Raw genomic sequence first — 24,015 nt, forward strand, 5'->3', positions numbered from 1 at the left:
GAAATATGTATAAATGGGAGGAAGTGAGTTATATAGTTGAAAAAATATTTCACACAGACCTCTAAGACACCCAGTTCTTACTCCCTAGCCCCTTTCGTTGAAGAAAACACAAAGTAGCCTTTGCAACCTAATTCCACCGAGGGCCTCTGAGACAGGGCTTTGACCACAATCACTGGACTGCTGGGAGCCACATAAATTTAACATTCATAAGAAAAAAGAAAAAGATATCAAAACTCAAGATTCTTCCCTATGCTGTATTGCATTCAATACACCAAAATTTCCTTTACAAATAATTTGGAAGCATATTCCTAAAAGTAATAAAGGGCTATTAAATGGAATTTGAAAAGAAAGGCCATGGTAGCTAGTGAAACCTCACACCACTTCAACTGTTTCTTCACTTCAAAGAAATAAAATGGTTCTAAAAGTGCGAGGGAGCTGAAGTTCCCAGTGGTTCACTCTACTCAGAGAGGTCTCGGGTCTCTCAGCTCCTCTTTCATCCATGTTACCTGTCACCCTGTTGTAAAAGTCTAATTCAGGACCCAGCCAGGACCCAGCCAGAATGGTCAGGGTATAACCAAAGAGTTTCACAGTGTGAAGGCAGCAGATAAGTAAGCAACATTGGGGCACAACCCACAGTGCACTTGCTCTGCTCACGGTGGCCCCCCTGCAGCATCCTGGCAGCACAATAAATGTGCGTGCCCTCCCTCAGGGGGTGCCCTCCCTCAGGGGGCTCTGCCAGCCTCTGGAGTTGATGTCACCATGGCTATTAGGAAAGGATACTCTATAGCGACAAACTCCTCATGAGAAAGGATTAGGCTGTCCAGAGCAGCTGTCCTAGGAACACGATCAAGTGTTCTTTTCCACCCACTTTTTCTGTCTCAGAGTAGCAGGACTTAAATGAAAGCAGTCCCAAGAATCACTGTGGGAAGGAGGGAGAGAGGAAGATATTTTAAGAGGGGAGGTAAGGAGGTAGACTAGAGAGGTATAATACCTCTAGGAACTTTGTGTTTAAAAAAAAAATTTCTTGCCTTTTGAATAAATCTCGAGGCAAATGGTATCTCTTGGCAAGTGACCCAACCAATGGGAAGCAGCAGAGGCCAGGAACACAAAAAAGGCTACTAACATCAATAATTCCCCTAGAATGTGGGGAAACCAACATCTATCAAACCACAGATGCCCCAGGTTATCTATAATCATTTTTACTCCATACAGAATATTTTAGTTATCACTTATTATTCTCTGTATTCAGCTTAACTTCAAGTATACACTACACTCTCGAGTGCCAGCTCATGACTTCCAAAGCCAGGAACCCTTTCAACTCGATTATGGATGAAAGTGTCATTTTCCCAAAGAGCAGGTTTCTAATACTGGTGGGGTAGGGATGGAGTGTACCAGAATACTGTTAACTGCAGCCAGCAATCGCCAGGGCCCAAAACACAGGGTTAATTCTTCAAAGAAATGAGCACTACCTGTTTCTGTCATATTAATACAATGTCTCTGGGAAACGGTTCCCTGACAATGTCTGGGTCTCACTCTGAGGCTTAGGAGAATTCAGAAAGAATCATGAATTGAAAAAGCACAGGATAAAACCATGATATATAAAATGTTAGAAGCTAGGCAGAAAATCTAAGATCTGGCCCATTTTGTAGTCAAGGAAACTGAGACCCAGGGAGGTTAAACCTTAAGTGCACAGCAAATGACACAGTACCAGGATTCGTGGCTCCCAACCAAAGACACCTTTTGTCCCAACCCTGAAATCCAGTCTAGAAAAACCGCCTGTAGTTCAAGAATTCCTTGACAAAACATGGCAATCTGGTGGGAAGATAGGGATCATTTTTTCCTAATTGAAAATAATCAATCTAACTAGTTCTACAGATTCCCTTCTATGATTTTTATCAAAAAACTCCCAGAAACTGACAGTTGGGGATGAGTGAAAATAGACTACTGGATGTCTTGTCCAGCGTACCCTGCCAGCTGCTTTGTGTCTTACTGCTTCTCTGCTAGTTTTCAATTCTGTAAGCTGTAGAAACCAAGAGTAATGCAAATGATGCTTGTCGGCAGAAATGAAACTGAACTTTGTCCAGGAGAGGTACAACTGCCCCTCTCTCCCTATAATGTCCTATAATGCTGTTTTTGCCAATTTCAGCATTCCTGACTGCTTACATATGAGTGTACTCCTGGATTCTCCACTGAACAAACTGTAACATCTCACTGGTTGTCTCATTAATGAGTTAAGCAAAATCTTTGACATGTGCTCATTTTATATTTGCATGATGGCAATTCTGCTGTTAAGAAATTATTATCCTGGGGCACCTGGGTGGCTCAGTTGGTTAAGTGTCCAACTTGTGATTTCGGCTCAGGTCACGATCTCATGGACTGTGAGACTGAGCCTTGTGTTGGGGAAGTGGGGGAGAAACACTTGTTTCTGAACAGTGACAGATATTCCTGGTAGTCAACTCTTAACCACTATGAGTAGTTAATATGTTTAGATTAAAAAGATCTTAGGGGGCAGCCTGGGTGGCTCAGCGGTTTAGTGCTGCCTTCAGCCCAGGGTGTGATCCTGGAGACGTGGGATCGAGTCGCACGTCAGGCTCCCTGTATGGAGCCTGCTTCTCCCTCTGCCTGTGTCTCTGACTCTCTCCTTCTCTGTGTCTCTCATGAATAAATAAATAAAATCTAAAAAAAAAAAAAAAAAAAAAAAAAGATCTTAGGGCCTCAGACAGATACACAGTACACCAAATTGCTTTAAGTACAAAAAATATGAAGCTTTCCCATTTTTAGTATTTCTCCCTTTGGGTAGATCCTAAGAAATATCCAGTAGAGGTACAACTGGCCCTCCCTTACTTCCAAGAGGCCTTGGAGTCAGAGAGCCTGGGTTTGTGGTCAAGCTCTTTCCAACTGTAAACTCTATAACTTTGGAAAATTTCCTTAACCTATTTTTTTAAACTTTTTATTAATGCTAAATATATAACACATAAAATGGATCATTTTAACCATCTGCAAGTACACAACTCGGTGGAACTCAATACATTTGCAATGCTGATATAACTATCACCACCATCTATACCCAAAACTTTTTCATTACCTCAGTATAAATTCTACAGTCATTAGATAAGAACTCCCCATCTTCCTCTCACCTCTGTTCTACTTTTCTATCTCTGTGAATGTGCCTATTCTAGGTAACTCACATTACATGGAACCATACAGTATTTGTCCTTTTGTATCTCGCTTATTTCACTTAGCACAATGTTTTCTAGGTCTAGCCATGCTATAGCATCTATCAGATTTTCACTCCTTTCTATGACTGAATAATATCCCATTGTGTCTACCACAGCTGGTTTACCCACTCATTTGCTCTTGGCCGCCTGAGTTGTTTCCATCTTTTGGCTCTTGTGAAGAATGCAGCTACAAACACTGGTATCTATCTGGGTCCCCGTTTTCCATACTCTTGGATATACACCTAGAAGTGGAATTGCTGGGTTATATAGTGGTTCTATGTGTAACTTTCTAAGGTTCTGGTGAACTGGTTTCCATAGGAGCTGCACCAATTTGCGCTCTCACCCAGTTTCTCCATATCTTTACCACTTTTTATTTACCATTTGTAAAATTACAGGTATGAAGTAATATCTCACTGTGATTCTCATTTGCACTTGTCTAATGACTAGTGATGGCAGGCATCTTTGTGTGTGCCTACTGGCTGCTGTCTTCTTTACAATGCCTATGCAATCCTTTGCACTTTTTGAATTGGGCTGCTTATGTTGGCTGAGTTGTAGGAGTTCTTTATACATTTCTGGATATGAGTCCCTAATTAGATACATGATTTGCAAATATTTTCCTCCATTCTGTAGGTTTTTTTTTTTTTTACTTTCTTGATAGTGTCTTTTGATGCACAAAAGTTTTTAATTTTGATATTCAATTTATTTTTTCTTTCGTTGCCTGTGCTTTTTGTATCATATCCATAAGATCATTGCCAATGATCTAATGTTATGCATTTGCCCCACGTTTTATTGCGAGAGCTTTGTAACTTAAGCTCTTAATTAAGTTTAGGTCACTGATCAAAGCTTAATGTCTGTATTTATTTTAATTTTGTATTTATGTATTTATTTTGTACGGGTACAGAATTCTTTTGTATATGGAGATCCAGTTTTTCCAGCACCATTTGTTAAAGACTTTCCTTTCCTTACTGAATAGCATCCCTGATAAAAATCAACTGACTGTATATGTGAGCCTTTATTTCTGTGCTCTGTATTCTGTTCCACTGGGCTACTTGTCTGTCTTTATGTCAGTACCATGCTGTCTTAACGTGGCTTTATAAAATATTCAAAGTCAGGAGGTGTGAGTTCTCCATTTTGATCTTTTTCAAGAAAGTTTTGGGTACTTAGAGCTCACTGCAGTTCCATATGAATTTGAAGATCAACTTTTCCATTTCTCTGAAAGAGATTGTAGAAGTTTCAGAAGACACTGCATTGAATGTGCAGACCTTAACAACGTTAAGTCTTCCTATCTATGAACACAAAATATCCTTCCATTTACTTAAGTCTTCTAAAATTTCTTTCCAGCAATGTTTGGTGGTTTTTAACATACAAGTTTTTCACTGCCTTCATGAGATTTATTCTTAAGTATTTAATTCTTTTAGATGCTATTGTAAATGGAATTGCTTTTTCATTTTATTTTTTTCTCATCATGATAGCTATAATCTTTAATACCTATTCACCCACACCCTCCTCCTCTTTGGTAACCATAAGTTTATTCTCTACAGTTAAGAGTCTGTTTCTTGGTTTGTCTCTCTTCTGTTTTTTTTCTCTTTGCTTGTTTTGTTTCTTAAATTCCACATAGGAGTGAAATCATATGGGTATTTGTCTTCTTTGATTTATTTTGCCTAGCATTATACTCTCTAGCTCCATCCATGTTGTTGTAAATGTACGATTACATTATTTTTATGGCTGAATAATATTCCATTATTTATATATAATTTTCTGTATCTAATCATCAGTTGATCTTTTATCCAATGACCTTCTTTACCCAATCACCAGCTGATGGACACTTAGGCTGCTTCCACAGTTCGGCTATTGTAAATGGTGCTGCAATACACATCGAGGTGCATGTGTCCCTCTGAATTTGTGTTTTTGTATTTTTGGGATAGGTACCCAGTAGTGCTATTACTAGATTGTAGAGTAGTTCTATTTTTAATTTTTCGAGGAACCTTCATACTGTGTTCCACAGTGACTGCCCCAGTCTGCATTCCCACCAATAGTGCACAAGTGGTTCCTTTTTCTCCATATCCTAACCAACACTTGTTGTTTCTTATGCTTTTGATTTTAGCCATTCTGAAGTATGTGAAGTGATAGCTCATTGCAGTTTTGATTTGCATTTGCTATTGTGAATGAAATTGCTTTCTTAATTTCCTTTTCAGATTGTTCCTTTCCTTTATTTTCTTAAGCTTCCACTTCCTCATCTGAAATGAGAGAAATAGTATCTACACTTCAAATAGTTGTTACAGGGATAATAGACATAGGATATACTGGAATAATGAAAACACAGTGCAGACATTAAGTTTAGACTTCATCAGTCTGCCTACTTTAGAATCTTGACAATGACATTTACTGGCTGTGAACCCTGTAAACCCTGCCTAGAGCAAGTCTGTTGGCACCATTTTCCAATTGCATTTGCTCATTGTGTTTCTGTGCCACATTCTGATAATTCTCACAGTATTACAAACTTCATTGTTGTTATATGGTGGTCTGTGATCTATGATTTTTGATGTTACTATTGTAATTGTTTTGGGGCCCCATCAACCAGGCCCATATAACAGTGAATTCAACTGAGAAATGTTTTGCGTGTTCTGAATGCTTCGCCGACTGGCCATTCCTGTCTCTCTCCAGCTCCTTGTGCCTCCCTATTCCCTGAGACTCAGCAATATTGCAATTAGGTTAGTCATTAACCGTACAATGGCCTCTAAGCGTTCAAGTGAAAGGAAGAGTCACGTATCTCTCACTTCAAGTCAAAAGGTAAAAATGATTAGGCCCAGTGAAGAAGGCATGTCTAAAGCCAACACAGGCTGAAAGCTGGGCCTCATGGCCAAACAGCCAGGTTATAAATGCCAAGAAACAGTTCCTGAAGGAAATTTAAAGTGCTAGTCCAGTAAACATGAATGATAAGAAAGTTAAACAGCCTTAAAGCTGATATGCAGAAAGTTTTAGTGGTCTGAAGAGAAGATCAAATCAGGCACACATTCCTTAAGCCAAAGGCCAATCGAGAGCAAGGTTCCAACCCTATTCAATTCTGTGAAGGCTGACAGTGGTGAGGAAGCCGCAGAAGAAACATCTGAAGCTAGCAAAGCTTGGTTCATGAGCTTTAAAAAAAAGAAGCCTTCTCCATAACAGTGCAAAGTGAAACAGCAAGTGCTGATGGAGAAGCTGTAGCAAGTTATCCAGAAGATCTGGTTAAGATAATTAAATGAAAGTGGCTACAGTAAACAACAGATTTTCAAGTAGACAAAACAGTCTTCTACTTGAAGAAGATGCCACGTAGGATTTTCACAGCTAGAGAGGAAAAATCCATGCCTTCAGAGCTTCAAAAGACAGATGACTCTCTTTTTAGGGGCTGATACAGTTGGTGACTTTTAAGTTGAAGTAATGCTCAGTCACCATTCCAAAAATCCTAGAGCCCTTAGGAATTATGCTAAATCTACTCTACACAGTGCTCTACAAATGGAACCACAAAGCCTAGATGACAGCACATCTGTTTACAACATGGTTTACTGAATATTTTAAGCTGTCTGTTAAGATGGCCTCACTATTTAGAAAATAGATTCCTCTCCAAAATCTGCTCATTGACAATATACCTGGTCATCCAAAGTCTCTGATGAAAATGTACAAGATTAATGTTGTTTTCATGCCTACTGACAAAACATCCATTCTGCAGTCCATGGATCAAGGAATAATTTTGACTTTGGATTCTTATGTAAGAAACACATTTTTGTAAGACTATAGCTGCTATAGATAGTGACTCCTCTGATGGGTCTGAGTGAAGTAAATTAAAAATCTTCTGGAAAGGATTCACCAGTATAGATACCATTAAGAATGTTTGTGATTCATGGGAAGAGGTCAAATATCAACATAAACAGGAATTAGAAGTTGATCCCAACCCACACGGAGGACTTTGAGGGGTTTAAGACTTCAGTGGAGGAAGTATCTGCAGATGTGGTGAAACAGCAAGAGAACTGGAATCAGAAGTGGAGCCTGGAGATGGGGCTGAATTGCTGCACATGACAAAATTTTAATGGATGAGGACTTGCTTCTTAGAGAAGAGCAAAGAACGTGGCTTCTTCGTATGAAATCTACTCCTGGTGAAGACGTTGTAAAGATTCTTGAAATGACAACCAAAAATTCAGAATATTATATGAACTTAGTTGATAAAGGAGCAGCAGGGTTTGAAAGGACAGGCTCCAATTTTGAAAGATGTTCTACTGTGGATAAATGCTACCAAACAGCATTTCATTCTACTAGAGAAATCATTTCTGAAAGGAACAACCGGTGTGGCAAACTTCACTGCTGTCTTATTTTAAGAATGTGCCTTCAACATTCAGCTAAACTTTCAGCAACCACCACCCTAATAAGTCAGCAGTCATCAACATCAAGGCAAGATCTTCCACCAGTAAGAAGATTATGATGTGCTGAAAGCTCAGATAGCAATTAACATTTTTAGCAATAAACTATTTTTAAATTAAGGTATATACATTATTTTTTTAGACATGATGCCATTGTACACTTAACAGACTACAGGACAGTGTAAGTTTAACTTTTATAGGTACTGGGAAACCACAGCATTCATTTAATTCCCTTTACTGCAGTGGTTTGGATCTGAACTCTCAGTATCTCCAAGGTATGCCTGTATCCATTTTCTTCACTACTTGTAAATGAATCTTTACATCACTTCCACACTTATGCATCTTTCCTGGTCTGCATCACAAATTTAGCAAATACCTAACTTCTGAGAATTGTATTCAAGATCCCACAATATATGCCGAATTACTTTCTAATCATAATTCCCACTATTCTGGAACACCTTTTAGGCTGAAGGAGCAAACAGCACCCAGACCATAATCAACCAACATTTATGGAACAAAATCTTGAGTAAGAAACTAAGACCTAAGTTCCATATCTGTAGAATGAGAATCAGACTAGATGAGGTCTAATCTTGCCATACCAACTCATTGCAGTGCCCTATATAACACAGCTATTCAGTTATGCCTGCTGAAATAAAACTTTGTACCATCTCTGGACAAATGATCAAAACAATAATTACTTTGATTTGTCAAAAGATTACTGTCCTTAACATGCGGAATTCGTAAACATTTTTAATTAGTGAAAATGAATTATATAATAATATTGATACTGAATGATTAAAAATTGTTCTTTTTAATTGGTGAATCCAATTACACTGGGCTCCTGATTCAGCTGAACTATTATTTGTGTATATGCGTGTAGGAAGTGGGTTACTAGGTATTTTAACAGCTAGTTGGCAGAGGGGTCGTCCATGAATGAATAAAGGGGGATGGGATTTACATCTCATCTCTTTAGTGAGGGCACGTACACATGGATCCAGACTGCATTTAGGCATAACGAGGAAGATTTTTATGATTGCAGTTATAAAAACAACTAAGTTTTTTTGTTGTTGTTTTTTTAACTGAGTCTACTTTAAAAAGTGAGGTGAGATACTGAGATTATAAGTGGCTTTGTCATTTCTTATAAGATAGCACAAGCATGTGCCTTGGGGCTAAACTGACCATGGATACAATGCTTCTGAGAGCTTTCTCTTGGGAAGGCAGAAAGGGGAAAACAAAGTATCTTAAAAACAAATCAGAAAAACCTGAATATTTCCAACTGTATAATTTGTGCTGTCATTTTCAGGTTAATCTTTTCCAGAAAACCATGCACCCAGCCAAAGGAAGTGTGCTAAGTGCAACCGAGATTCAAGTTACTGACCAGAGCTGCCAAGGCATTTGTGCCTGCATATTTTCAATCTGCCTTTTTTTTTTTTTTTTAAAGGAACTAGCTCTAATGGAGAAATCTGTGGTTCAAATGCCCAGAAAACCCCTCATGCTTGCAATAAAATCTTTTAAGTGCCTTCTGCCAATATTTAATTCATTATTTTGAGAACAAACCTTAACATTACCAAATACTTTTCTTTCAAATTCACCTACTAAACATTTCTACATAGTAACGATTGAGATATAGATGGAAATTATGATTGTAAAACATTTCTCAATTTTAGTAGTAGTTACATATTCATGAAAATAAAGAATATTAAAATAGAGTATCAGGAAATATTTTTCCATATATTTATGCATTATAATTAATTCTGAGATGCAAGCAAATGACCATTTTGTCTCAACTTACCAAAAGCAATTTTAAGAGCTACAATATCTGTAATAAGTAAAATGAAGCTTTCAGTGATCAATTCAGTGACTCACAGCACTTTAAACACCAGCACACTTGAAACATCTCACATCTAATAATTTTTTATTTATAACATATTGATCTCCCCCAATGGACTCCATATATTTGTTAGAGGAGTTTTCTTTCATTTGCTTCCTAGGATCTAATCTAGAACCTTGCATAAATGCTAGCTGACTCACTGACTGAATGAGTTAAAATTATACAAGGGTCTGTGACATAAGGTCTTTGTACCAGAAAAAGGAGCATGGACCACTGTCTCCAAGCAGGTTTTGAGCATTAATAAATCTCATTTCCTGTATTAGAGATTCATAAAATAGTCTTGGGAAACTTTTTGGATTATCAGTGAAAATGCAGAGACTATTTGTAATATTAAAAATAAGCACTGTTTTAATATCTTGTAACTTCAAAGGCTTGTTTTGATCATATATGACAATAGCACTCAAAGGTCATGACATCTTCCTATATGATTCATTAAATGAAACAATGGCTTTTTAATTCCTTGACAATATTTGACTTTCCTGTCCCAAAATAGAAATAACAAATGTTTGGTTCCTATCATCCTGTAAGTAGGGTTTTTCCTTCATTGCCATTTCCTTCCAGTCTATGTAGGCAAAGTAGGCAAACAAATCTTTCTTAAACCAGGCTAATACTGATGAGGGAACAATAAGTAAATTAGTCAGAAAAGAATATTTAGTATGTCTTCAAGATATTGGCAGTATATACCAACATGATATTTTCATTTCAGTATTAAAGCACTACTTGATTTTAGATGTTTATACACAATGTGCTGCCTAATAGGCCTCTAAATGCAAAGTATTTGCCACAGAAAGCCTTATTCTATTCTCTAGGTTTAATTTAAACTTTTTTTTTTTTTTTTTTTGTAATCTTGGTTTGTAAAATCCAATTAGCTGTAACAGAACCCTACAAACTCCACAGCTTTAGCGACCAGCAAGCCAGGTGCCTTGGGTCTAAAACTCTCTGCTCAGTCCATATTCCTCAAAAGTTAACCCGAGTTCCTTTGACTATTAGAAAATTGTATTTGTCCTGAGCTACTAATACAATCAAAGGAAAGATAAACATGAACAGGGGAAGCAAGACTTTAAATACTGAAAATGCAAAACTGAATTAAAACTTCTAAGATAAGAAATCAGCTCAAGTATGATGCACATATACTCAACAGCATGAACTTCAGTGTTGGCTTAGGAAAAGCCTTCTGACAGTGTCTTAGATTGTGATGACTGTTGAATTGCTACAGCCTTTTAGATTGGTAAATTCTATAAGAATAAGCAGAAATTTTCCAAGTTGTGCTGCTTAACAATTAGGAATATATAGGCCAATTTAAATCCAGCTTCCACGAATACTAAAACTGGGACTTGTCTTATTGTGTTCAAAGACTTCTCAAACCATCAGACACAGGCATCTCTTCAGAAACTAAAAATCTGACTTTTTGCTATTGTAACAATCTAAAATAAATACCCAAACATCTGGTGTGTGTGGTTTTGGGGTTCAGGGGCACACATTTAAATTACTCTCTCTTTTTTGTTCTAACACTAGCTAGAAAGGAAGATATGAGATTCAGGTTCAGGCACTTGAGGATGTTTACATGTAGCTGCAACCAAGTAATAGGAAACTACTCCATTATCCTTGCCTCACTAAAAACAGTTAACAAAGTTTTTATGTCCCCAAAGAAAACAAACAAGAACATCGACAAAATCCACATTAAAAGCTGACAAATAAAGGTTGTTTCAGTGGTTGCTCAAGAACTATTCATTTGCTTGTGGGTCTTATTAAGCTTTTCTCCCCTGAAGGCCCACCCAATAAAGTAATGTAGCTACTCTTAACTGTTTCTGCAGCAGAGAAATTTCCAGTCTCTATTAACAACCAAACCACAGGTTTTCTCTAGAACTCTAAACAAACTATTTCAACTCTTGGAAATGGGGGTGGTATTAATAGAATGAGATGTATAAAAGCCTTCTTTAAAATAAGTGAAAAAAAAGAATCTGTGAGAGCCATCTTCGATATGACCCCCAATTATCCCCACCTCCTAGAATCATATGCCCTTGTAGTGCCATCTCTTATCATACCAGGGTTGGTCTATGTGACCAACAGAATGTGGGAGAAGTGATGATTATAACAGATTGTAGCTTCTGTTTTATTTTACTTTTATTTATTTATTTATTTATTTATTTATTTATTTATTTATTTATTTATTTATTTTGTAGCTTCTGTTTTAGACTCTGTTTTTCCATTTTCATGTATCATTCTCACTGGTGGAAGGGAAAGCCAGTGGCCATATTGTGGGCCTATGTGGTAAGAGAATGAAGACCCAGTCAATAGTCAACAAGGAGCTGAAGTCTGCTAACCACCACATAGGTGACCTTGGAAGATCTCTGAGTTGAGCTTTCAGTTGATGGGCAGCTTGACTATAACCTCATGAGAGGTCTTGAGCCAGAACTCCCAGGTAAATTTAAGCTGCCCTCAATTTCTGACCCACAGATATTATGAGATGATAAATGTTTGTTAAATGTGTTAAATCTACTAAATTTTGGGGTAATTTGTTGTTATACAACCTTAGGTAACTAATGTAAAATCCAAAAGACAGAGAGAGTTCCTGCAACAAGTAGAAAATTGCTCCAAGAAGTCAGAGTGAAGAATTTAGCAGAAAGTTACATAAAGCTCTGAGGTCACTTCCTAATAACATTATATTACAGTATTCTCCATTAGTACAAGAAATGCATTCATGGCAGTAGATGAGAGAATGGGTACAACTCAGATTTATAGAAAACTGATAAAAAAACAAAACAAAATTGAAAGGATTAAAACACTTGATTCTCCTGCAGGAACAGCTTCCTGTTTTGATTACAAAGGAGCCCCGCTTAAAATAACTATCATAAAGGACACTTACTGCCTAAGAAGCCAATGGCAGGAAGCTACAATAAAGAACACTGAAGGTGGCCTGACAGAAGAGGATTCCTCCTGGAAGTGGATCAGAGAAAGGCTAAAAGAAGAGCTGTCCTAGGAAATGAGTGGGATGTAAAGTGAAGAAAGCACAACAAGCAAGGAGCAGGTATTCAAACCTCTTAGCCAGGGTTCTTCCCGGGGTGTCTGACACCGCCTACCCCACTCTCTCTCCCCCCAACTCTGGGAGTACCAAGCAGACTTAGTGGCAGTGGCAGGATACCTTTCCTCTCCTGGTCAGTAGTGTGGTCCACTGGGAGAATTAAAGTTAATGAATGAGGAGAACTGGTGCTATAAAATTCAAATATTTTATCTTGACGCATTGTTAACTGTAAAGTTGTCTTAAAGGGACATACCAAAAAAATTAAGCATACTACATCTACCTTCTTCCACTTAATACTGGGTTGATTTTACTGCCGTATACAAGGCAAACGTATCAGACAAACAATATGTGTCAAAATGCAACCCAGTCAAACTGAGATACAGACCGAACTACAGAAATTGCCACAGTTAGATCTGTGGTCTAGCCAGCGTTTTATGGTCAGCAGGGGCCCCAAGAGAATCTATCATGAGAGGATAGGCATGTTTTCATTGACATCAAATCCTATTGCCTATGACTCAAACCATCCAACTACTCAGCTTTTTTTCTGACTTACAGCTTCTATTTTCCTAGGGACTAGGAAACAGATAGCCAAGTTTATAAATATGTGTCTGTTAGCAGAATCAAACAGGCAAAGCATAGAGTCTATCGAGGAATGTTGTGAAGGGATATTGAATCGGAGAATCCTGTACAAATGAGATTTTATCATTGTCAATTAGGTGAGGAGTAGGGGTCCAAGGGCACAAAACAAAGGCTACATAGGCTGGTAATTTCTTCATAGGGTTTTTTTTTCTGCCTACATTGGTTTTAAATCACTATTTCTATTCAACATCTTCCTGGAGGTCCCAGCTAGAGCATTAGGGAAGACATGGAATAAAAGGTATAATGACTGCAAAGGAAGAAGTAGAAACTAGCATTATTTGCATTTGTGATGACTGATGAAATACAAAGTAAATCCAGAAATATCTATAGATAAAATTAATAAGTCAATTTGGCAAGTTTGCTGGATATGGGTCGATACAGTTTTCCTGTATCGTAACAACAACAAAAATCAGAAAATAAAAAATTAAAAACATCATTTACAATAACATACATACATAAAGATCAAATAACTAGGAATATATCTAAAGAAGAAATATACAAAAGCTCATCATTGAAAACCATTAAAACACTTAAAATAATTGTTAAGACTTAAATAAATGACTCTGGTCATAAATTAGGAGATATGATAATATCAAACTGTCAATTCTCCCCAAAATGATTTACAGATTCAATGCAATGAGTCAAAGTGTCGGGAGATTTTATTTATTTACTTATTTATTGGTGGAAACTGACAAGCTGATTCTAAAATTTATATGGATATTTGAAGGACCTACAGTAGCAAAGGCAATCCTGAAGAACAAGCTGGAGGACTTAAACTAGCTATCCAGACTGTCTATGACATGGTCATTCTTGAAACTGTATGATGTCACCACCAGAAATTTCATCCCAGACCCAAAGTACCCAATTCACTTCTCACATGTTAGCTAGTTTAATTCATTTTCCCTCTAAGTATTTATCTGTGATCTCCATAACCTAAACAGTTACAGTATTGGTTTAAGTCATATCTTAAAAGCTAATGTATAATGGCATCTTACATACCTCATGAACAATCATTAAATCCGTGTTAATTCTTTTTTTTTTTCTAGCTAACTTTTTAATCTTTTCTATGAAATAAGAAACAGCTTGAGATTAAGTTTAAGGTAGCTTCTCTAATAAATATTGTATTTTTTAAAAATAGAGAATGCTTCTTATTCTGAAAAACTGTAAGGACTGATTATAATACAAGTCCTTTCCTAAGATAATTTTTGAGGGGAATATCTTACTAGATGTTAACTGGACAGATATGATACATTATGTACTTGAAAAAAATGGACATTTGCCCGATTCTTTGCAGAGAAACATCCAAGGATGCAAAATTGAATAAATCAGACATTTTTATCTATAGCTGAAAGGCAGGGAAAAAGGAGACTAAAACTTTGGCCACATATATATATTTTTTAAATCTCCCAACGCAACTAATATCCCAGAAAGGAAAAGTGCAATTCAGAATACACTAGTAACATGCAGAAAACATAGGCAGCACTGCTTTTATGAAGTAATTCCCATACTTTATGGGTAAGTGACCAAAACCGTAAATATTCCTCCTCTAACGTGGATCAACTATAAATCTCACCAGGCTTTTAAACTCCATTATTATTTGTTCTGTTTAACTGCCAGTTCAGACCCCACAAATACAAAGACAACTGTTCACAGACCAGCATTTCTGGGCCTAGTCCAGAGACAGCGTTCGATACACTGGAGGGTTCTGCCTGTTTTGAAGCTTGTGGCCTGAAATTACTTTTCTTCCTGGCAGTAATTCCAAGTCCAGCAATATTTTTAACATTAAAAATAACTCCCTCACTACATTCCTTGAAATTTCTACAATAACTGTTCTATTTTATACTCTAATTTTAAATAATTCATTTTGTAATGAGAAACTTTGTTATTAAGCTAGCTCTATTTGAACTTTGCATAAAAACCTGTCACAGACCCTTTTGTAGGAATTTTCCTTTTGGATTAGCTGAGTTGATAAACATCAATTTCAAGATACCTTATAATTATCTTATTAAAATCTGGAGGAGACTCATTCACAGTAAACTCAAGGGCATCTTAACAATATTAGAACTAGCTTAGACTCCACAGGCCTCTAATGACAATCACAACCAAAATCACCATCAAGAAACAAGTATTTATCCTAATTTTTTTTTGTATTTATCCTAATTATTTATTCATCTGTATGACCTAGGTAATATCATAATCACTCAAATCTGCTTAATCATGTTATTATTTAGAGTTTGTTCTGTGAATCATGGATTAAGAAAAAATAACCAGGGGCATCTGTCTGGCTCAGTCAGAAGAGCATGTGACTCTTGATCTTGGGGTCCTGAGTTCCAGCCCCACGTTGGGTGCAGAAATTACTTAAATAAATAAGAACTTAAAACAAACAAACAAGTAAATAAATAAATGTTGCCATGAAAAACTGCATGTTCCCACATAGCTCGTAAGCTGTTTGAATGAGTGCTTGAATTTTTCAGAGTTATCTTTTAATAGCTAATATGATCACAGACATTATTGGAAATATGCTAATGGATATACGTATAAACATTAAGTACTGCATAACTATGGGAAGTCTCCTTTGGCATCAATCCCTCTAAATGTATTTGTATAAATTTCCAAATATACCGTCTCAATCCTAAACGCAGTTTTCAAAGTAAGCGAACTAGATAACCTCATTTTATTGTCTGCCTTGGACAAAAAGACATAAGCTCAGATGCTTCAGCCCACAGCACAAAGGGAGTGTTCTAAGAATAAAAAGGGGGAAATTTAAAAAAGGGGGGGGAATTCAGGAGGACCTAGGCCTTATATTTTAGAAAGACAAGAAGAAAAATACCTCAGTTCTTCACCGTCACTCAACTTTGCCAGTGATTCCATTCTTGATAGACTCACTTACCTACGGCACTTTTTAAAAATTCAGATTTTTGAAAATGATAGTCTGAACATGTGTTTATCTTTAAACTTCTTCTCCAAATCCTACTAAAATGACAATTAAGAAATTAAAAAAGCATAAACCCTTATGAAACAGAAAGTGAGTGGGGAGGAAGTAACAAACATTTAGGCTATGGAAAGGAGAAATCTTAATATCTTAAGGGTAGTTATTCATAAAATCCTATAAAGACTCAGGAATTGGAGGTATCCCTGAAAATATCAATGAGGAAGGATACTAAACAGAAAAATGTTAAAGTCTGTGGAAGAAACAATTAGAGCTTAAGATCCGTAACCCTACTCCATATAGCAAGAACACTCCCCCTCTCCAGTTGCACAGAAGATGGGAAGTTTACTCTCTGGAGAAAATGAACCAGGAAGGTTCTTGGCACAGTGGGAGCAGGGGTGAAGCATCATACTGGATATAAGAGATTATATGAAAGTCCATTCTTTTGTTGATAAAGTGCACTGTGCTTAGCAAGAGAAGGAAAAACAGGGAAGATGTTTATATTTATTCCACGAAGCATATCACAAATTATGGTTCATCCACCACATTCATCAACCTCTATTCTAGAAAGAGCTTATGGAAATGACAGAACGTCTAATAAATCTCTTTACTATAGAAAATTTCAATTCCCTACTAAAGTCATATTTGTTAAAGCAAGTTTTGGCAAGCTATGTAGCAGCACAGTATGATGAATGGAAACCCCGTATGAGTCTGGGACAAAGAGACCCACAACATTCTAACTGGGTACCAACAGAAATGTTCACATTTGATTGTCTAGTCCTAAAATTCCCCTTCTTTCCCTATCATCACCACCTCCATGATTATTTCTTTAAAAATAATAATCTAAATTACATTTTAATTGTATATCTACCAAAGAAAATGTGTGAGAAAAACAAATTATGACATAAAGCTCTTCCTGAGTACAAAGATCTACCCCTGCAGTATTTAGACAGCTTGGATTTTTTAACTGGTCCAATAACTTTCTATGCTATAAATATTGAAAGATTTTACAACAGTCTGGGTCAGAAGGAAAAAAGAACACCAGAACCCATACATAAAGCATGCCATCATAAATCTGGAGAAATTTATAATATTAAAGCATTAATATTGTGTGTTATTCTAGCTGAAACTCTGTACTATTTGTAAAAGAAATCCTCTTGATAAAATACATCAATGTCAAGTTATTATTTACTCACTGGATGTATTTACTGGTGGAGTCATATGCACCACTGCTCCTAGGGCTACCCAACACCATCCCTCCATATTTAACTTTTTTTGCCATTGACTCCTACCACCAAGCCTGAGAGCTCCAGATCAAGGTCACAGACCTTCTCCCTCAGCCACATCATAACGGTCCAACTTGGCTTCTTTATGTTGTCCTTCTGCCACCTTCACAGCAACAGCTCGGCAAATGGCCCCAAACTTCCTGTCCAGAGAGCGAACCCCTGCCTCTCTGGTATACCTGTCATCAAAGGAAAGTATTTTATTTTTGGCTAAATACCACCTGTAAAAATAGACAGAAATAATATGATTAACATTTACACTAATGAAACAGTATACATTTAAAAGTTCATTATATTTTCTTAAGTAGTAACTTCCTTGCATTTAAAAAATTCCTCCTTAAAGTACTGTTATTTTTTAAAATATTCAGATATATTTTCAGCTATAACCTTCCCCTTTATAGGGACTTTTATCTTCAACTATTATCCTATACTTAAAAATGAATCCTTGGTTCTTCAATTTATACTGCCAAAGTAAATTTGGCAGCACGTAAAACATCATTTACTCCTTGATGATACATGTAAGAGCTTTCTTATGCAAAATTTGTCAATTTAAGAAAATTCTAGATGAATTTATTACACTTGAAATATAGCTGAAAGAAACAGAAAAATAAAACTTTTTTCCCAACTAAAGCAAAAATTAATCTTAGAAATTTAGTTTTCACTAGGAACTGTGCTTGTCACCTCTATTCAGTGTATTTTCTTTGAGACTTCTAAAGAAGGGAAATATGCTGATACAAGCATAGTGAATTTGTGGAGATTCTAAATGTGGTTAAGCAGAGCTTTCTTAAAAAAACTTAAGTTAGACTCAAATTCTATAAGCCTCTTCACAAACCATTATATAACACAACCATATTTGGTCACCCAACTTTGGATAGATTTGAATGGGTAGCATCAGGTAGAGAATATAGATGTACCTGAAAAACTGGATTTGATTAGACAGACACATATTCTAGACTTTAGGGAATCAGATTTCAAAAGTTCTGAGAAAAGACAAATAAAAACTCTTGGCAAAACACTATAAAGTAAAACTCATTTCAATCCAAAGGATAGGAGGCAATCAGCATAAAGTCCATTATTACACAACTGCATATAATTTCAGTAAGGAAGAAAACAGAGAGGCATGTTAAAAATAAACAAACTAACATGTAAAAACAAAAGCAAAAACCCAGTGTAGCTTCCTAGACAACTCGCTGATGGGCTCAGATTAAAGGGTCTGGACAAAAGATGAAAGAACAGAGATTGAGGAAGTTTACAGGGGAATGACATGAATGTGCAGAAATGGTACCAGGAAGTTCGGGAGAAACTTCCGGAAATAATAACATCCACAACAACATAAATGAAATACTGTTTGTTTGTTTAAAGTGGTCAATAATGAGTCAGGAGCTAATGTAGATACCAACATTAACAGCTGACTGAAAGAAACTAGACACAACAACCCTTTTTTAGTATTTTAAAATCAAAAAGGGAAGAATCACCAGTATTCAATAAAAAGTGGCTGATGTTTCCTACATGAGCATGAAGATACTATATATGCCAATTTCCAGAGGACCTAAAACTAACGATAATCCAGATGAAAATGAAGTCCATTTGCTGCAATGGTAGCTGGAACCAATAAAATATATGTAATTGCAAACTTCTACATTTGGGTTTTATAAAATTCAATGCTGCCCTATAAGTACAGAATGAGACCAAACTCAGCAGAAATTTGTATGAAAAACAACTGAAGATGTTTGGTATCTTCAGGCACAACAGGCAAGAGAATAACCTAAAAAAGTTAAGAGTCATGAGATACAATCATAAAAAAAACATAATCAAAATAGGAGAGCTGGTGGTCTTACACCATCAATTCCTCAGGCCACCTGTGAAATATTGAGTTCCACTCTGGGTGTTTCATTTTAAAAGGGACACTGGTTTCACAGGCAGCACTCAGAGATGACTAATTAGAAAGGTGCAAGTCTTGAGAGTGGGTAACGAGGAATGGTAAAGAGAACAGAAATGTTTAGCTTGAAAAAGAGAACATTTATAGGAAGTGGATCTGACTTTTTTTTTTTTAATGCCAGAAGGGCTATACAAGGGAGGGATTTACCTTTAGATTCCAGATGCTCCTATAGGGCAGAACTAGAAAAATTACAGGGAGGTGAAAATAAAGATTATTTTGTAACAATTTATTTACGTACCTATTTGTAGACCGCAGTGAGCCCTTTAGCACTGGAGGAACTCAACAGGCTAGTTATGGGGACACACACACACACACAACTAGATGAGATCTAAGAACACCCTCCCCCCGAACGTTGGGAATCCAGGACTATGACACACAAAAAGATGAAAAACACATCAAAAGATGAAAAACTATAATTTAATCTCGGTAAATTACTAAATAGCCAACACTGCTTGGAGTAACAAATACCTGTATTGTTTTTAAAAATATTGAAACTGTTCAGAGACATTTCCTAATGTCCATAAGCTTTTAATATTTGATGTTTTGAGCTAACATATATATTAAAAAGAAATAGTTCCCCAAGCAACAACTGGGAAATACAAATAATTATTACTTTTCAAAGTCAGTATTATTTCGATCCAGATATTTTTTTTCCTCTCACTCATATTTTACAGATGGGGAAGCTATCAAAAAGGTTAAGTGATTTGTTGAAAGTTACCCAAAGGCACTGGGGTGTTATCTGGAATAATATTATTGTTGGAAGACTTCGGCATATAAATCACCTAATTTATTTCTCCTGGCATTATCCAGGCAATGAATCACAAGTTAAGAAAAGGAACTCCCAGGTCAGATCTAGTCTTACTGTTTTATGTATAAATTTAAATAGACTTCCAAATAGACTTCCATAAGAAGGCTGGCTTAGATCAAAAAGCAGTCTGACTGGCCAAACTCTAAGTCAAAGATCAAAATGGAGAGATACTTTGCTTCTCCTGAAAAACAGCAGTTACTGTGAGAGGGCCGCATGAGGAGCATTTGGCAGCCTGACACAATTCGCCAGATGATGCAATGGATCTGTAACACTGAGCCAGGAAAACTAAGAGGCTGTTGCAGATATAAATTCTCAACAGGGTATATTTTCCATTCAAACATGCAATCTATAAATCAGACGAAGCAATACTCTACTCAGATAATTTACATCCTGCTTGCTACAGGCTTAAGGACTTGGTAGCTAACTCAGGAAAGCACCCTCTATTGTTCCAGTGTTAATTCCGAAGATGAAAATTGTTAAGGATATTTAAAATCTCTCAAAGAGAAGAAAATCTGAGTAACTTAAGACAGGTGTTTGAAAGTAGCAATGCACTTCTTAAGAGAATTTAACTTTTAAGATCTGGGGCATATAGGATGTCTCAATATTTTCCTTGTTTTTGGTTCTCAATTTATCAAATGAATCCTGTGCACTGCTCTTGTGAAAAAGCTAAAATTCTGGCTCAGCTAAAGTCCTCAGCTATGAAGACACTCTAAGCTCTTTCTGTCTGAATTTCTGCATAATATTGAGCCCTGTGTAGATCAAGTTATGGAGGGACACCTAGGTGGCTCAGTGGTTGAGCGTCTGCCTTCAGCTCAGGGTGTGATCCTGGAGTCCTGGGATGGAGTCCCACATCAGGCTCCCTGCATGGAGCCTGCTTCTTCCTTCTCCCTATGTCTCTGCCTCTCTCTCTGTGTCTCTCATGAATAAATAAATAAAATCTTTAAAAATTTTTAAAAAAAGATCAAGTTATGGAAATGCTTGCTGGGATTCTGGTGGAGAGAAAGGAATGGTTGCTGTGAGTTGCCAGTAAAATTGTCCCTTTTTTCTTTTTATACTCAAACAATGAGAGGCCTCAGGATGGTTGACTAACCTGGTGATGATGTCAAGAGTAGTAACCTGTGGGATCTGAATCTGCTGAGGAGTGAGTCCATGCTGTTCCAGTTGCTTTGGGATCAAGTGCCTGTGGGCAATCTCAATTTTCTCCTCTTGTGTATACCCTAGGGAAAAAAGTGATCTTATTTTGTAATTATTCACACAGCTTCCATAGTGCCACTTTTTTTTTTTTTAATGAATCAAATGCAGATTCAATGGATCTTGGACTTAGAATGAATTTATTAAGTGTTACTTCAACTAAGATTATAATCAGAATAAAAAATTTAATCTCCAATTAAATTGTTAAAATTTCGAATTTGTCCGCAAACAAAAAAAGCATTTACTAAGCACAGCTTTGAAAATCTCTTGATTAAATAATATCTCTCTTAAAGAAGAGGAAAATTCTTAATCAAATGTCTAAGATAATTCTCTCCTTAAATCAAATGTGAGTTTTTATTATTTAATAGTCAAATAATACATCTCTTCTCTTTAGCATGATTTGATACCTAACTGCGACAACTTAAAACAACAAGTAAGTGGAATCCCAGGGCAAGAGCTGCAAGGGAGCTATTTGCGAACTCTGGCTATAAATTTAAGTAACAAAACAGAAACTAAGATGTCCTCCTAGAAGTTTTTTCCCCTCTACGTGTTGGAATTACACATATAATTTATATAGTTAAAAGACTTTATGTTATTTATTTAAAAACCTCATGAGTATAGATTTACTTTGTCTTTAAATCCCGTAGGACAAAATCTTCCCTAAACAAAAGGCCCCCTTTCCATTCAACAAGCAAAAATAAAAAAGATGAACTGATAAGACAGCTTGTAAGTAGATTAAGGAAATAAAAATGCCAAAAAAGTAGAAGACAGGATAACCAAACCTACAGGAAGAGACTGGCATCATATGTCCACCCATGTAGCGGCTGTCCTGATTATTTCACTTCATGTCAGTGCATTTTATAGATTCTTAATTGGGAATTCCCAGGCAATTAGGTCTCTTATTTATTTTAGTCTTTTTTTTTTTTAAGATTTTATTTATTTGAGAGAGAGAGAGAGAGAGAGCGCGCACAAGTAGGGAGGAGGGGCAGAGAGAGAAGCAGACTCCCACTGAGCAGGGAGCCCAATGCAGAACTTGATCCCAGGACCCTGAGATTGTGAGCTGAGCTGAAGGCAGACACTTAACTGACTCAGCCACCCCAGTGCCTCTATTTTAGTCTTATAAATATGCACAAAGCAATTTTCTACTCTATCATATTTTTAAAATAAGTATTAAAAACTAAAAGGCTTACAGATAACTAAGAAATGCAATAATCATTCACTTGATAGTAAAAATTTATTTCAGGTTAATATGAAATACCTATTTAGTTCATATTTAGAATCAAAAAATAAATTGATTCTTCGTATTTTCATTATAACAAATACCCACTTACGTTTCATCTCTTCTAGGGAAAAATAATTTTAAGTAATTAAAAGAAGGAAAATAATCATAAACAGGTTTATTTAGTGTTAGTAACTAAAGGACCTTATTTTACACACTCCAGTAAAGGAGAAAACATGGTTAAAAAAAAACAGGTAAAAAAAACAGGGAACTACTTGACAGAAATATCTAAAAAGAAGACATAGTAAAAAGTTTAAAATCTTATAGACAAGAAGGTAAATTGACCATGTAAAGATCTATTTTTGGTTTGAAGATACTCATTTTGAAAAAAAAATTTATTTTTATATATTTGTTTAAAAATGGTTTCAAAGAAGAATGTCTTATTTTCTAAGACACTGGAAAACATTTTTTTTTTAATGCTAAGAATGTCTTAATGCTAAATTAAGTCTGAAATTGTTATGCAAACTTTATTCTTGGTGTCTTACAGAACACATACATAATCCTGTATGTCATGGCTAAAACAAAGTTTTGTTGTTCAAGACTTTGAATTTACATAAAAGCTGGTTTTTAACAGACTTAGAACTTTGAAGATCATATACTGGCAAATCAATTTTTTATTCAAACTCCACTGCAGAACTTAAGAGTTTTGCTTAGAAAGGCAAAATATATCAAATAATGATTTTATTTATGAATCAGGTACCTGGGACCTGAATGATCTCCATTCTGTCCAACAAGGCAGGTGGAATAGTCGCAGTGGTGTTGGCAGTAGCTATAAAAAGAACTTGGGAAAGGTCAAAGGCCACATTTAGATAATGGTCTGTGAAGTTATGGTTTTGTTCAGGATCCAACACCTGTGAGAGAACATAAAAATTTAAATAAATTCAGCAATTCCAATAGAAAGCTAAAACACAAACACATATGATATATTAGCATGGTTGATATTTCTGTTCAATACAGTTAGTTTGAGAAACACAGGGATAACACTAAAACCCAAGCACCATTCTTTACATTCCCTGCATTCTAAATACTTAAAAAAAAAAAAAGTTCAATGTCAAAATTTTTGAAAAAATATGAAAGTACAAAGAAGCAAAAATTACTCCTTTAAGCTCTGTTCTTAAGTCTATTTACTAATGACTGATTTGGTGGTCATAAATAAGTAACCAATCCTACAGAACCAGTTTCTCTCTTGGTAACACATCCTCTCTTAACTGCTTTCGGAACATAAAGTAGATGTATAGAGTATTTTCAAATTCTTAGGTAAGACAAAATAATTAGTACACTTCTCAAACATTATCAGTAAATCTGGTTATAAAGTCTTTAACTGAAAAGAGATTCCAAACAAAAGTAAACAAGTAAAAATTACTAGGCTACTATATTCTGATACAGCACAAGGAAAAATTCACTTTTAAAAGACATTAAAAACAA

General features: G+C 36.0%; 1 protein-coding gene across 1 annotated transcript in view; it reads right to left on the reverse strand.

Moving 5' to 3' along the window:
- Nucleotides 1-24,015, reverse strand: part of LONP2 (lon peptidase 2, peroxisomal) — a 97,015-nt gene that overhangs the window by 19,357 nt on the left and 53,643 nt on the right. Inside the window, exons 9-11 of the mRNA XM_041765656.1 lie at nt 23,291-23,441; nt 21,211-21,337; nt 17,419-17,552 (exon numbers count right to left, since the gene is read on the reverse strand). Of these exons, the coding sequence (XP_041621590.1) occupies nt 17,419-17,552; nt 21,211-21,337; nt 23,291-23,441 (412 nt within the window). The remainder of the gene's footprint in view (nt 1-17,418; nt 17,553-21,210; nt 21,338-23,290; nt 23,442-24,015) is intronic.

The sequence above is a fragment of the Vulpes lagopus genome, chromosome 8, assembly GCF_018345385.1.
Source record: "Vulpes lagopus strain Blue_001 chromosome 8, ASM1834538v1, whole genome shotgun sequence".
In the NCBI taxonomy this organism is placed as follows: Eukaryota; Metazoa; Chordata; class Mammalia; order Carnivora; family Canidae; genus Vulpes; species Vulpes lagopus.